General features: G+C 35.6%; 2 protein-coding genes across 2 annotated transcripts; both read right to left on the bottom strand.

The window, feature by feature from the left end:
• Positions 1–2,255: 2,255 nt before the first annotated feature.
• LOC105214963 (dentin matrix acidic phosphoprotein 1) lies at positions 2,256–4,468 on the bottom strand. Its single transcript, XM_054233462.1, has one exon. The coding sequence runs from the start codon at positions 4,281–4,283 to the stop codon at positions 2,415–2,417; it is 1,869 nt and encodes a 622-aa protein (XP_054089437.1). The 5' UTR covers positions 4,284–4,468; the 3' UTR covers positions 2,256–2,414.
• A 9,194-nt stretch (positions 4,469–13,662) lies between these two features.
• Positions 13,663–15,805, bottom strand: Ccdc96_0 (uncharacterized). The gene is made up of 4 exons (XM_011188681.3): positions 14,478–15,805; positions 14,305–14,409; positions 14,148–14,244; positions 13,663–14,071 (listed from the first exon to the last, which is right to left on the bottom strand). Exons 1-4 carry the CDS (start codon positions 15,696–15,698, stop codon positions 13,683–13,685), a joined length of 1,812 nt encoding a protein of 603 aa, XP_011186983.2. The 5' UTR covers positions 15,699–15,805; the 3' UTR covers positions 13,663–13,682.
• Between the last annotated feature and the right edge of the window lie 402 nt (positions 15,806–16,207).

The raw sequence follows: 16,207 nt of genomic DNA, 5'->3' as shown, positions 1-16,207 counted from the left end.
TTATGTTAAGACCTTTCAAAGATGTATAGTATTGCCAGATACGAGCTCTGTAGCGGTGGACCGGTTATGCTGTTATAACCGAACATAACTCTTCTTTACCTCTTTTAGACAGATATTACCTTAAGATTTTTTTTATATACACACAAACAAAAAAAATATATTTTTCAAATTCTTATCAAGTAAAAGCTTTCTAAGTGAATTTAATATATTTACGCCAAACAGTAAAAGCGGTAGTATATGATCAAGTTACATGTGACGTATTAATTACGTTGAGTTGATAAGATTGATTTATAACCCAAACAAATCACTGAATGCTCATAATATGATTTATATAAATTGTTGATTGCCTACAGAAGTATAAGAAATAAGTTTAGGTGTATAAATATATTCAGATAATAAATTTTATTAGAAGTTAACATAAGGTGCTTTAGAAGTATATTATTTCTTAAAGAGAGAGCTGTCAAAGCAGTTCTTGTAGAAAAATCAAATTGCTTGATACTTATATTTAGTATAATTTGGTGAATTATCCACCACAGCCAAAAAAATTATTAAAAAAATTCTATTTTGATTTTGACCGAAGAATCATCTGAGGCGTAGAGGTTTCGATAGTGTTTTGTTTATATAAATAAGGAACTTTGCCTTACTTGCTATGGGAAAACTCTCCAGGATCTCTTACTTACATCTAAAAAAGTTAATATCGGATGTGATTTGCAAGCCAAAGACAGCTGCAACCAACATTACCGACTGCGAATTTTGTTTCCCAAATTTGCTTGAAGGTTGCAGTAATTTGTCATATAACCCGTGAAACGATTACTTTCATGGAAAAAATAAGGCCGAACGAATCATATCAAAATTGCCCATTTAGGTCATTGGTAAGTAAGTCATCTTAGATCCTGTGGATACCCCACAAGGCAAAAGTCTATGCTGATAAAATACGACTGAGAAAAGAGCAACGGTTTTTTGATGAAATAATTACGACTACAATAGAAAACTTGTCGAAAATCAAACCGACGGTCTTTATAGTGCGAAGTTCCGGTGTCCATATAAACAATATACGGTTTCATCAATACATTTTATACAATTTTTCGAATAATAAAGGTCAGACATTAGATAGTAATTTCAGTGGCTTATCTCTTTATTTTAAATAAGAGCTCTATGTATAGCCACTACTTTTCAATACTAACCAATATTTTTGAAATGAAAAATTTTATTATAAGCTTTATAAAGAAAGCTTCAACGAAAGCTTTCACTTTTTTATCATGAGTCTTAGAGACAAAGCTTGAATGAAAGCTTTTAATTTTTTCGAAATAATAATATTTATACTTAAAAAAGGCAAAGAGTCTGGCTCAACATATTAAACAATTTACAGTGTTGAACTACTATTATTAATATTATCACTATTATACAACCGCAAGGCATCATCTCTTCCTAATTTAACAAACATTATCTCTTGCAATTATTAATTTTTTAAAAGCAAAACTAATATAATTTGCGGCGTTACGTTAATGACATTTTGTTTTGAACGTTACATCACCTTACGTATTTTTTTAGAAATTCCAATTAAATTCAGTTGGCTGTTTGAATTTCAAATGTTTTGTAAACAAAAAATCACTGCACCCGGCACTTCAGTTGCCGAATAACTAACATGACATCGCCATTTAAAAAAACATGATTTTTAAAACTTACTGATAGCGAACAGTGGCTAGGGTAGCCAGTCTGAGTCACAAGACTTCATAAAACACCAACAGTGAGTGAGAGAAACCAACGCCGCCTATGACAACAACATATTAATAGCATTTTAATGCATTATTGTTTATTGGCCCAAAGAGACGTGTTGCTCAAGTGCGCATCATCATGTCACTTGGGTTAAATATTTAACGCTTATCAACTGACGTGACCAACGGGAGTATCAACAAAAGCAACAGCAACAACAAAAAGCATGGTTCAACCAAAATAAAAAATATTAAATGCCCAAGAAACAAGAGTTGACGGGCGTCTGCCAAGTAACACGAGCGGGAAAAGATAACCCTATGCCGCCAGTATGTACATATGTATGTACTTCTTCGTATAAAAATACAAATATATGTAGTCTCCGAGTCAAGAGGAACGCGCCAGCAATTGCCGGCAACGCTGATAAGAAACCTCGATGCGCGTATATACTATAGTATAGTATATAGTTTTTGCAACGACATTACAAAGGTTAACATAAACAAACTGCGAATTATCTGTTTTGCTCATTTTTGTTGTACAACAAATTAGTTTAAGACACAATTTATTATTACATAATTTATTATTTAAAAACACATTAACACGAAGCTTAAGCAGTACAGCATCAAATTGTTGTAAATTATTATTAAAACGCAGTAAATAATATTTTTCCACACTGGATTCGCTTTAGTAATCTCGGCGAAAACCTAATCTTCCGCTTCAGATTCCTCTGATTCTTCAGATAAAGCTTGCGGAAGAACAGGCTTATTAGCATGTCGTTCTTTCGAAACTTGCTGGGATTCATCCCCGCTATCATTGTCCTCATTTGTATTATCTTCTGCACTTTGTTTAGCATTTTCAGCAGACGATTTGGCGTTTTCGCTTTTCTCATCACTCTCCAATGATCGTTTGCGTCTATCCTCGATATAGGTCGTTTCGTTGGCTTCATCCGAATCTGCTTCCATTACCTCACAACCCTGCACGTAATCCTCCAAAGAGGAATCCTTTTTAGCATCCAACACATCATTGGCTTCGTTGTTTTCATCGGAGTTCGAATTGAAGTTAAGTACGTCGTTGAAATCTTCATTGCTCTCAGGTATCATTTTCTTGCTTACTTTTCGTTTTAAACGTCGAACATCTAGTTGATTTATTTCGATAGTTCTTGCTTTGACTTTTTCTTCCGACGAATCTTCCTCTGTTGAATTGGAACTGTCATCTTCTTCTGAGGAGCTATCGTGGGCTTTACGTTTTCTACGCGCTCTGTCTGCACCCTTTCCTTCGCTCGCACCTGGTGAACCGGCTTTGCCTTTCTCCTCGGACGAATTTTCTTCGGAAGAACTATCGTCAGCTTTGCGCTTTCTACGTGCTCCATCTGATCCTTTGGCACCATCTCCGTTACCGGCTCCAGACGCACCAGCTTTACCTTTCTCCTCGGACGAATCTTCTTCGGAAGAACTATCGTCGGCTTTGCGCTTTCTACGTGCTCCATCTGATCCTTTTGTTCCTTCGCCATCACTCGCTCCGGGTGCACCTGGCTTGCCTTTTTCTTCTGATGAGTCTTCTTCAGATGAGCTATTATCAGCTTTACGCTTTCTACGTGCTCCATCTGATTCTTTGGCACCATCTCCGTTACCGGCTCCAGACGCACCAGCTTTACCTTTCTCCTCGGATGAATCTTCCTCCGATGAACTGTCATCAGCTTTACGCTTTCTACGTGCTCCATCTGATCCTTTTGCTCCTTCACCATCACTTGCACCGGGCGCACCTGGTTTGCCTTTCTCCTCGGACGAATCTTCCTCTGATGAACTGTCATCAGATTTACGTTTCCTACGCGCTCCATCTGATCCTTTGGCACCATCTCCGTCACTGGCTCCAGGCGCACCAGCTTTACCTTTCTCCTCGGATGAATCTTCCTCTGATGAACTATCGTCAGCTTTACGTTTTCTACGCACCCCATCTGATCCTTTTGTTCCTTCGCCATCACTCGCTCCGGGTGCACCTGGCTTGCCTTTTTCTTCTGATGAGTCTTCTTCAGATGAGCTATCATCAGCTTTGCGCTTTCTACGTGCTCCATCTGATCCTTTGGCACCATCTCCGTCACTGGCTCCAGGCGCACCAGCTTTACCTTTCTCCTCGGACGAATCTTCCTCTGATGAACTGTTATCGGCATTTCGTTTTTTACGTAATTCCCATACTAACAAATCACCTCCAACCTCCTCCGAAGAATGTTCCTGTGATGAGTTCTTATTGTCAATTTGATGGCGTCTCCTTCTAATTTCGCTGTCATATTTTTTCTCAAGTTCATAATAACGCTCATATGCATCTTCACTGCCAAATTCAGAACTGTCTTTAGCGTGGATGTGGTGATTACACAAGTCTACATCGGGTATGGCGTCAGGCGAACGTTTTTTAAGTGATTTAGTTTGCTCTTGCGACTCGTCTGACTCTGCGTCAGGAGCATCGACTTCTTCCACCGAAGGAGATTTAGACTCTGCGCTATCCTCGACAGGCAATGGCACTGCTTTGGTTAACGCGACCGCCAACAACAGCAACGTCACCGACGGAAGTAAGCGCATCTCGAACAAGCGCGTCGTCTTCACTGAGTTTAATAAGCAATTTTATTGTCAAAGCAAATCCTTTACGACTAAATTTAAGTGATTGAAAATGTAGTACGGCGTTCTCGATAAACTAATGGATTTGTTCGTGTCGCAATACCGTTTCGTTGCAAGCGCGTTTTTGCACTGATTGCAATAATTCTGTGTCAGTCTCATTAAGGCTATCAATTCGGGCAGCAATCAGTGGCAGTACTCATACTAACAACTTAATCAGCGCTTTAGTTTCACAGTCTGGCAAATAAAGAAGCTTTTCATATGCTCACAAGTGCAAGTGTAGTTGCTTTTTGACTTCGTTTTCTGCTTTTCAAGCTTGTCACTCACAACTGTCAGCGTTTTTTGCTAGTTTCTGATGAATTAATTCCCACACATAGGACATAGCGATAAGGGGCAATCTTCTGGTTTTGTTGCTTTTGTCGTGGTGAGTAAAACGTCAGATAAACCGGTTAACGGACGATAAAGTTTGCTTGCAACCAAGGAAAGACAAAATGCAGGCAGCGTGACAATCAAATGGGAAATGCATACAGATGTACATAAAGGCATTGGTTCATTCATTACATATATACATAGTATCAAATATATACTATACATAATAGTCATTTACAAACAGATCGTAAAACTTAATGCGGTTAATCACTCAGTGACACACTGAATGCGATAATTAGCTTAATTAACTACTAAAGAGTTACGAAATCAAGGTCAAAGTTGATTTTTTGGTGTATATCAATCATTTATTGAACTTATTTGCAGTGCGCTTGTAGAAAGGCAAATGATCCTAATAAATCTTTAAAGCTCAAAATAATTAAATGATTATTCAATTCATTTTAATTATATCAGAGCAAATAAACTTGTTCTAAAGATTATATAAGATGAAGTAAGAGTCTCAACCATGTTGAGCGACAACTCCAGAAAAGCAAACCTAACTCCACACTATGGCTTCATTGAGTAGAGCTCAACAGTGTTCCTGATTACTATTAAGTGAACAATTTTGCGATTAATGAAGTTAATAATTCAATAAATTTACCACGAATGGAATAACCCTGAAATTCAGGTGATTCCGAAACCCTAAATTTATATTTCTTCGGTTGAGATTAAAATTTCAAACTCTTGATGACCGTAGGTCGTTTAAATTGAACTCACTATGGTAGATCTAATTATGGTTATTATAGTTATTTTTCAGCAGTTAAACCAATTCGGCACGTTTTTCTTTTTCTATTTCACTTCTAGAAACCTCAACATTTCTTTCGAAGAGATATATGTATGAGCTCTTTGGAAATTAATGTACTATATCTACAAATGAAATTGTAGAATAATAGAAGAACTCAAAAATAATATTTATAACTCTTGAAAGAAAAAAAATGGAAAAATATAGATTAATGAAAAGACTTTAAGTTGACTAAAAAGTGAGAGAGAAAGAGAGAGACAGAAATCCGTTCAAAGAGTTTAATGAATGAAAGAGCGTTAACCGTATTGTAAAGCAAATTTAGGTAAACTGTTTTAAGGGGATCATCCCATGTGATGGGCTCAAAATTTATCTTCAAAATCATAAAATACTTTCTTAAAACATCTAGAATACGATGGCAAGCTGAGTTTTAGAAATTCGAAGTCGTTTTAATGATACAGCAGTTAGAAGGAGGAGCTGTTCGTGGAAACTTTGAATGCGTTTTTCTTAAAACCGTATCTCAAAACCGTCTTGACTGAATGACTTGAAATTTGTAAGGTGCATTCAGTACCGGTTCAGTGGTTTAGCATGGAACGCTCTATTATTATTCAAAAATACTTAGATTTTTGTAACAAAAAACTAAAAAAGTCAACCAAAATTAAAATTTTTAATATATTTAATATATATATACTTGATCGTAGTTCGTTCCATGAATTTACGCTTACAGATTAAAACGCCGTTATTTTTTTTGTTTTCAATAAGCTAATAAGCCGGAGTCGTGGAGGAAGTATGAGCCCATTTCTTCAGAACGCTGTCACTCATGTTCTACACAATATTTTTAGGTTAAAATTTCTCTTTATACTGACGAAATATATGTTAATAAATGATAATAAACTTAAGGTTCTATCTATTTACTGGTCAAGAAAAAAATTCTAAAAAATCTCTAAAAAACAGTCCGTCACATATAGTAAACGAATTTAAAAGCCCACCCAAGTAAAGGATTTCACGGATGGAAATTATTTCAGACAGAGTTTCGGTCCAATTCGATCAAAATGGAGGAAGCTGTATAAAATTGGAATAACAGTTTCCCACGAAGACTACAGTAGTGAAATAAAAAATGTTATCTTCTAATCATAAATTATTCGAAGTCGAACTCAATTAATTGCAAATGATCGATGCTATTAAAATCCGCATAGTCCAGAACATCATATTTCAATTTGCAAAAAAAAAAACATAGTAAATAGTAAACAAGAGATTACAGTTTTTAATCAATAATATTTGAGTAATATTTATTTCCAGCGAATTATAGCGATTATAAACACATTTTGAACTACTTAGGGGAAGAGATCAAATGATTATCACATAACTGAAATATGCAAAGAAATCAACAGCAACATACATCTAGACACATGTTTACATTAATTTCATTAAAAATTAAATATACATGTCATATGCAACTTGTTGCTGATAACAATTTTGCATTTTATAAAAGCTAAAACGCAATTAAATATGAATTCAATATGTGTATTGCAAATATTCAGGAAATACTATAATTAGAAATTACAAATTTATAAACTAAAATCTATTTAATCAAAATTTATATATTAAAGCATTACGGATTTGCAAGAGAACTTATAAAAAAGTTTAGGAACATTTAAAAAATTGCAATTAGCTGCACTAAGCTGCAAAAACGATCGCATCATCAATTCATCATATTTCAAGCTTAAACCACGTGTGTCTTGAATACGAATATGCATACGTATGCATGAGTATGTATGAAGGCATTAGGGTTGCTATAAACTCGAGTTAAAGTCAAAAAATAGAGACAAATGTATTGGAATTATTTTTCATTTTTTTTTTTACCATTTTACCATTTTCACATCGTTGGCAACCCTTCTCAAGACATATTTTGTACCTTTAAGGAGTTAGGGGTAGTCAAGATTTTCAAAAAAACAATTTTTTTTGCATTTTGGTTAAGTGTAATATCTCAAAAATATACTCTGAAAATTTGATGTTTATCCGATAATTGCTTTTAGAGTTATTCGACAAATAACAACGAGCGCTCGGGCACTCCAATACGCTAGTGTGAAACTGTTAATGTTTTTTTCTCAAAACTATATTTTTTTCAACCGGTGACAACTGTAACTCGAACACCGCTCAGTAATTTTTATACAATTTCTACAGCTTTTAGTTTTTTTTCAAAAAAATCGATTTTTTAAGACCAATTTTCAACTATTGATTTTTTCCCGAAAATCTAGTCCGCCATTTTTTTAATTTTTGAAAAAAAGTTTGGTTCAGGCCCAGGATTATCTATACATAAAACTAATTTTTTTATCCGATTGATTTTAGATGAATTTCCACGGACTTATGATTGTCACCGCAAGGACCTTTTTTTGAAACTTGGTCAACACAGACAGCTATAATTTTGGAAATTATAATTTTTTTTTTCAAATTTTCGTGACAAAAATATTATATAATAATGCCGTATTATTAAATAACATGATCTTTTTTTCTCATTTTTCATGTCTCTAATACACCTGATTCTTCTGAAAATATTTTTGTTAAAATGCACTTTTCTAAAAAAAACTGCGCCAAAACTAATTTAGTTTTAATTTTCTCCTTCTATTTTCGAAAACTACAACCATTTTCAAGCAATGTTTTGAACTGTAAACTTCCACCATTTTTTCGTCATTCACTCGTATATAATGATCAAGATACCCAATTGAAAGACAATCACTCAGTTTATTGAAATTTAGAAACTAAGAAGAGTCAAAGAGTCCTCAGTAAACATAATAAAACCTGTGAGTGTTTTCTTAACGAACTTGTATCTAATATTAGCCGTCGTCGATTCGGCAGGCGTTAGAGAGTAGCGAATCGAACAAACTATATAACAAGAAGCAGTTGTATAATTTTAAGAACGTAATGAAATACTCTCTTGCATTGAATTGAACTGACTAGCTCTGTTGTTGCCTAAGCCTAAAGATAGCGAAAAAAAAGGTCGATGGCGACTTTTAACGATTTGTCGGGCAAAATAAAGAGGCAAGAGTTTCCTAAGAATACTCAAATAAATACAATCGAATTGCTTTTTATAAATTCATGTTAAGACTGTATGCTGTTTTTCGATAGCTTTCTCTCAATCTCTACTTTCTACTAAGTTAACCAAATTAGGAGCTAAAAGTTAGGATTTGTTTGGATATGTTAATATATGTTGAATCCTAATGTCAATTTCTCTCACATATTCATATAAAAAGTCATTCATATATGTATGTAGATATGTCTTGAACCAAAAACGTGTCGCGAATTTCCAATTTGAATGACAACAGATGTCACCAATCAATACGATGGATATCGTGCAAAGATATACAGTTCGATGGCAGTAATATATTTCAAATGGCAACAGGAAAAAACGGACCCCAGTCAGCAATGAGCACAAACCACAAAAAACGAATAAAAAAAATCATCAAAACCACGCTTATTCTGCTGGAATAGTTTAAGAAACTTTTTGTCACGAAACAAGCGTTGAAACTGCACTGATTGTGTGCAGTGGAAATTCCCACGGATTTTTTTTCAAAATTGACTTAGATACAAATCGCATTTTGATGGCAACATATTGACGATAAGCTAAAAACTAGCACTAAAGATGTACAAGATATAACTGAAAGTGCGAGATAAACGAAAATGTTCGTTGGGGTTGCAGTTGTTTTCAATTTTTGTTGCATTAACCAATACTTATGCCGGAATAAGCGCAAGCTTAAAGCAGGTTACAATCGCAGTTTATATAATACCCAATCACTTGCATGTGTACATACCAAAAAAGGTAGTTGAGATTGCTGCAGTCAAAAGGACATTGTGATATGTCGCAGCAGTGCCAGAAATCGTTTGGAGACTCAGGAGACATACAGTCGCAATACATACAACATACATATACAAACGGTAAGCCATCACACAGTCATTCACATTTCAAACTCAACTTTAAAGTGCAGTGCATGCAACGCTGTATGCATACATATATTTGTATCCTTTATATTGGCTTTCTCTACTTTGCCTGCTGGCTTGCCAGTTGTTGAATTCGATTAAAAATCCAATTTCAATGTGGCAGTCAGTCTATTCAGCGATTTTCCTTTACAGTGCATTCTAAACTATTCAATTTGGTAAAGCTCAAATGGCGTGACTTCTTTAAGTCGCTCAGACTTCAGTGCTGAACTTTGGAATGTTGGCCAACAATTTGAAAACGCAGACATTTGGGGTATTCGTTCGTTGGCGTTGCCTATTTGCAAATCGATATATGTATTTATTCATTGTCATTCACAATTGTCATGAAGTTCTCGTTTACAGTTGTCTTTGGAAATTGTTGTGTTGAAAAAATTTGCATGAAATTTGCTTTTGATGGCATGCAATAGGCAATATTGGGGCAGTGAGTTCAAATGTTAAGGAAAGTGGAGGAAGGCTAGCAGTGCTAAAGTTCGGTGAACTCTGGCAAAATGCATCCGCGTGAGTTCAAAAATGTTGATAGTTTATAATTTTTATACTCTCACAACATGTTGCAAAGTAACAATGGGCCAAATCGATTCACAATCACCCCTACTTTCATTATACCACAATTTTAAAGTCCATCTGATTCGTTCAGTTTACAAAGTTAAGCATCAATGAAGATATCGGAACAAAACTTTGTCCAAATACTGTATTTATAATGTGACATAGCCCTTATAAAAAACGCCGAAATCGGCCTATGTCTTTTCAAGGCCCCAGATATCGAACATGAAGACGTCAAAACTTGTGTTTATTTTTCTAATGAACATTTCAATGAATCTCTCAGATATTCTAGACAAATTCAAAGGATATGAGCAAAATCAGGTCAATACTTCCTCTAGCCGCCATATACCACATATAAGAGATCAGTTAAAGTATTCTTAGTGATAGTAGTAAAAAGCAGTAAAATGTAACTCAGATTCTAATAAGAAATAAAATTTAAATTGTGGGCATCAAGGGGGAAATATCAGATAAAATTCATCCTGACGAGGATAGACTTATTTTCTCATGATGTCAAAAATTTAAGATTCAATATATTTTTTGTTATCTCAGCCACGATGATCTCAACTCCCTTCAGTAAAGGGTGACTAATCGCTGAGGCGCCATGAAAAATAAAGTTAAAAATTGTTAGCCCAAAGAATCGTGACACATCTCAGTAGTATTCAATGTTAACTCTTTCCAACATCGAAAGCAATATAACACTACAAGCATATTCCAGATTTATTCTTGAAAAATATACGTGTCGTTTCAAACCCAAAGCTTTGATAATAATTTATTAAGTCGATCTCTAAGTAATTTTGAAAACAACATTATGATTTTCTAAAAATTATGACATTACTATCGCTAATAGAGATGAATATACAATTCAATTCAGTGAAAATAAACCAATTTTGAGCAGAAATTTGATAAATTCTACACGAATATTAGAGGTTGACATTTAAGTGGTGTTCTCTACGAAGAATGAATTCAATATAGAGAATCCGTAGAAGGACTGTTGAAAAGGAAAACGATAATTTTAATACATTTCTTGCATTATATAAAATATTGAATCCTCAAATAATGATTACTCTAGAATTACAGGTTTTGAGAGAAACTACTCTTTCTTAGTTTAAAAAACTGAAAAATAAATGTTTTTATTTCAACAACCCCAATATTTAAAGATAATACAGTCACACAAAAAATGTTTGTTATGACCTAGAGGTCTTACTATGCTATATATTTTTGAGGTCGCTGAATCCGATTTAACCCCTGAATCTGAGATAACCCCAGAAAATCAATATGGCAGACAGCGATTTTTAAAATGCATCGGATTCGCTTGAAACTCGTTATTCGGCGGTTTTTCGGTGTCTTTGACTACGAATCCGGTGTCGGTTTATTCAAAATTCAAAATGGCGGATCCAATATGTCGGACGCTTTTTTGAAAAATTTATCGAAATCGCTTCAAACTCGTTACTCAAGGGTTCATGTGGTCGCTGATTACGGATAAACATATAGTACATATACTAAGAGACCCTGGTCATGACATTTTTTTTTTTACTTTTATTTGAATTAAAATCTTTTAAAGTGTGCCACTTTCAGAAAAACACAACTCAAAATAACACAACCAAACAGCCAAAAATAAGTGACAGTTTATGTCTCCTCATGCGAATTTTTAACACACAAATAGACAAAATGCACAACATTAGTAAAATACATTACACTAAGTAGAAGAAAGTAGAATTTAAGTGATTTTTCACACATGAAATGCTTCAAATAACAGTTGCCATTAAGCTCTATAAAACCTACAAACTTAATTTTTTATTTCATCAACTTATGTACGAGTAACTGCATATGCATAAGGACACAACGGCGTATACGTAACAGAAGAAGCAACAGCCCGCGAAAGTGAGCAACACTCAGCAGGGAAATTCAGAAATTTCTTAGATGTGCATAAGAGTGAAGCTTTAGAGTAAAGTAGAACCAAAATTTGTACTGCAATTTTATATTATATGGAAGACTTGTTGCAGTCATGCAAATGGTGCACTCGTCTCCGAACTAAATTTTAAAGATTCTTACAAACTGCTCTTGGAATCTAAAGTAGATAATACTGAAAGGTGCCAGATGAGACGACACTAGGAGTTTTCGAGAGGAAAATTTTGCGCAAGATTTATGGTCCTCAGAACATTGACAACGGCGAATACCGCAGATGATGGAACGATGAGCTGTACGAGTTATACGACGACATTGACATAGTTCAGCGAATAAAAAGACAGCGGCTACGCTGGCTAGGCCATGTTGTCCGAATGGACGAAAACACTCCAGCCCTGAAAGTGTTCAATGCAGTACCCGCCGGAGGAAGCCGAGGAAGGGGAAGGCCTCCACTCCGTTGGAGGGACCAGGTGGAGAGCGACCTGGTTACACTTGGGATCTCCAACTAGCGCCGAACTGCGAAGGAGAGAGAGAAGTGGCGCACTATCGGCCGGCTAAACGGTTGCAACGTCAATCACATACATACAATACTGAAAGGGTCTTAGGAAATATACTATAACAGGTGCAATCACGGACCTATTCTGGGGTAAGAAATAATGGAACTCACCCATCTAGGAGAGAAATATGACAACTTGACAGAACATCAAAATGGAGAGCACAAAAAATACATTGAATACTATATACATAGAAGGAAGGTATATAGGTGAAGTGGAGTTCAGATGACGCACCTAGGCCTTTAGAAGGCCCATTGTGAATCCAACAGGACTGTAATCCTTTCACACTAGAGAGTCCTCTTTGATCCACTGGCTTTTATGAAATTGAGCAACTCAACAAGTTCAATGTGCACAACCTCCGAGATGTACAACAGTCTCTTCATTTTCTTGACAGGTCCTACAGTAGTCATTGTTTGGTCTGTCGGCATGTCTTCATATCAGACAATGACCAGTTAGCACTCCAACTAGAGTTCTTAGGTACTTCTTTTTAAATTTCAGTAACACGTTCAATCAGGCCACGCTCGCCTGCTAGCTGAGCAAGTCATAGACTCTTTGCACCGGGATTCAGTCCAGTCTATAACCTGCTTATCGCTTAAGTGTCTACAAGTGGCCAATGGCATGCATTACGGCTCTTTACTGGGAAGCAATTGTAAAGTTGTGCCCAATCAGGCTAATTCATCTACTTCACAGTTACCCGGGATATCACTGTGTCCAGGAACCCATTACAAGTTTAATTATAGTTCAGTATATTAGTTACATTAATAGTTCATGGCATTATTTTACTATCTTAGAGGAAATCCTTAGGGTCTTAAGTGATTTTAAAAGGGCTTGGCTGTCTGTAAAAATTAATATATTTCTCGTCGTAAGCACCCTCTTTGCCAACACGAGCCGGCTTTCTTTTATTGCAGTAAACTCTGTTTGAACGACGCTGCAGTTATCTGATAGTCGGTTGACGATTCTGGTATCTAATTTTTACGAAAAGACACCACCTCCAACTCGTTTATCTAATTTAGATCCGATATACATAGAAGACTCTAAAAATGTTTTCTTAAACCATGTTTAGAATTACAGAAACGATATTTTTGTCAAGATCTCTATACTAAGATCCACTGACTTGTCTGACCACCGATGTATTTCCGCAGCCAAACTGTCGTACATTTGTATTTTTTTTTTTTAATAAAACCACAAGTTTCACTTTTCTAAGACATATCAATTTGAGGATCTTGTCTTTAGCATTTGTTCATAATACCCAATTTTATCGATTATTTTATTATATTGACTACGTAAGCCTGCAACGCTTTCCTGCTTTTCATCTATCAACTCCACAGTCGCATCATAATCCAGCATCAATGTGGGTTTTGACAGTATGCCACCTTGAAAGGTGTACTCCTTTATTTCTTTACGAATCTGAGTGCGTATCTGCTTCTGTTTATACAAATTGCGGCGTGCATTTTGCGATTGTCTTAGTAGTTCTCTGTAGGTCATCTTTTGTATGGCCAATTTATTGCGCAGCATTTGTATGCTCTCCTTGAGATGTGTACTAATGTGGACATCGAGTTGTTGGCGTGTGCGCGCCTTAGCCAGCTCCGTGTCGCGTTCTGGCGTGGAAAGGTGGTGAATAAATGAAGAAAATTTAGCGGAAATCAAATAGCAAGAAAGCTTTTATGTACACACCATCAGTTTTCTTGGACAGTTGTATGACATCGTTTTGCAGATTTTCAAATTGAAATAACTTCAAGCCGTCGCCGATGTTTTGTATTTGATTAAGACGCTAAAAGACAACAACAACTTGGTTTAATTACAACTTTCTATATGGAACAATAGCTTGTACTTCTTGCAGATCAGCGAATATGTGTTGCTTTTTGATTAAGATCAGCCGAGCTTCAGATAATTCTTTGCGTGTCAGTGCCATTTTCTTCAAAAATACCGTTATAAACTGCAAAAAAATTAGTATGTTGCTGTTCACTATTCACAATTCCAATCCACACTATTTGTTCGGCTTACTTTGGAACGTTCCACATTGTCGGTGCTCTCGAAGAGTTTCAAATTCAGCTCTCCCCCATACATATCCCTTCGCTGTGGTAAGATTATGCGATAAGCCAGCGCCTCAAATTCGCTAACTTTCTCTTCCACTTGAAACTGCTTTTCCTCCAACTTCACATGCAATTTGTCGATTTTGGTTTTGGTCACTCTTTCAATTTCCTCTTCTTTGCCCAATATTTCGTTGTATTTCTGTAGAAGCGATTGATATTTTGCCATTAAGAATTCCACATCTTCTGCGGTATCCTCTGTTATGAGGCGATACATATGTTTACGCTTAAAATGCTCAACTACTTTTCGATTGAGATAAAGTCGCAGGATCTGTTCCGATTCGAGTGTACGCACTTTTCCATGAATTTCATCCATTATTCTCCGCTTGTCTACGGATTTGCGCAATATATCCTTGGGATCCTTATAATGGGCTACATTGACTATTTGTCGAAATAGATCTTCAATGAATCCAGCTACGATTTCTTCATTTTGCAGATGTGTATCATCTGCTAATATTTGTTCGATGTCTTGCACGTCTACTGCTTGCATAATTTTCTTTATATAATCCATATCAAGTAGTGCATTATCGACTTCTTCGGTTTCTTGGGAAATTGCTTGTGCCTGCAGTAGTAGTAATTCGCTATCTTCGGTAATATCAAATGGTTCGTAACCTTCGTACGACGGCTCTTCATAAGACTCCTCGATTTCGACAAAGTCAAATTCATCATCCTCTTTATCTGATTCTATTAAATCTAAACCGGTTAGCGGATCCACAAATTTACCAGTTAATGCTATATCAATCGTTTTCTCTTCCACTTGTTGTTCGATAATAGTTTCCACCGATTCGGATGAAATGTCATCTATATTCGGCAAATCGGCAAATTTATCCAGAAAACTCAGTCGCAGTGTGTTTTCTAACTGCGCCACCGTTCCTTCAATGTTCAATTCGTCTTCACCTTCGTACTCCTCATCGTTGAATGTCTCAACACTGCCACCGATGGCCAATCCGGTACCTTGAAACACATCACTCGTATTCTTTGAGCTGTGGAACGATTGTCTTTCACGTTTGCCGGACCGATTTGAGGTGTGAGAACTTTGGTGCTTTACTTCTTGTTGCGGTTCATCGGTATGTTTTGGCACAAAATCTGACTCGGTATTTTCGTATTCGTCAGCAAAGTCCATTTCAAGATCCATTTTGCCAAATTTTTATAAAAGTGAAATGTATAAAAAATTGTAAAAAAAATATAAAAATGTTTATAAAATATTATAAAAAATACAAAAAATATAAAACTATATCAAACAACAGTTCGTAAAAAACTGAATTTCATTTCCATCAAATTTGATTAGAGAGAATTTGTGTGCTTCTTTAAAAAAAAAACCGAAATTGTATTGTTTTGAGTGTTGCAAACGTTGGTAGTCAAGGTCTTACAAATGTAGCTTTGACATGATCTGACCAGAAGTTAGCCTGATCATGAGTTCTGAGGATCTGAGTTAAAAGTTAGTTAGTTAGAAAGCTACCACCTCCCTTTCTAATATATTTTGAACGGTCCTTTACCGTATATAAATTCGATTTCATGAGATCCATCTCAGAAGTCAAGATCCATCCATTTTATAACACGAACTCTCCTATAACTCTTAAATAAAATCTAAACATTTTACAATTCTTTTGAAAATCAACACTATCGTCCATCATGAAACTTTTG

Source organism: Zeugodacus cucurbitae, chromosome 6, assembly GCF_028554725.1.
Source record: "Zeugodacus cucurbitae isolate PBARC_wt_2022May chromosome 6, idZeuCucr1.2, whole genome shotgun sequence".
NCBI lineage: Eukaryota > Metazoa > Arthropoda > Insecta > Diptera > Tephritidae > Zeugodacus > Zeugodacus cucurbitae.
Note: the sequence above shows the minus strand (reverse complement) of the source record. Positions and strands in the feature narration are given on the sequence as shown.

Excerpts from the sequence above, each read along its gene's own strand:
- Ccdc96_0 (XM_011188681.3), bottom strand. The coding sequence starts at position 15,698 with ATGGATCTTGAAATGGACTTTGCTGACGAATACGAAAATACCGAGTCA. Across the intron at positions 14,410-14,477 it reads ACAATGTGGAACGTTCCAAA|TTTATAACGGTATTTTTGAA; the intron begins GTAAGCCGAACA and ends ATTTTTTTGCAG. Across the intron at positions 14,245-14,304 it reads TATTCGCTGATCTGCAAGAA|CGTCTTAATCAAATACAAAA; the intron begins GTACAAGCTATT and ends GTTGTCTTTTAG.
- LOC105214963 (XM_054233462.1), bottom strand. The coding sequence starts at position 4,283 with ATGCGCTTACTTCCGTCGGTGACGTTGCTGTTGTTGGCGGTCGCGTTA.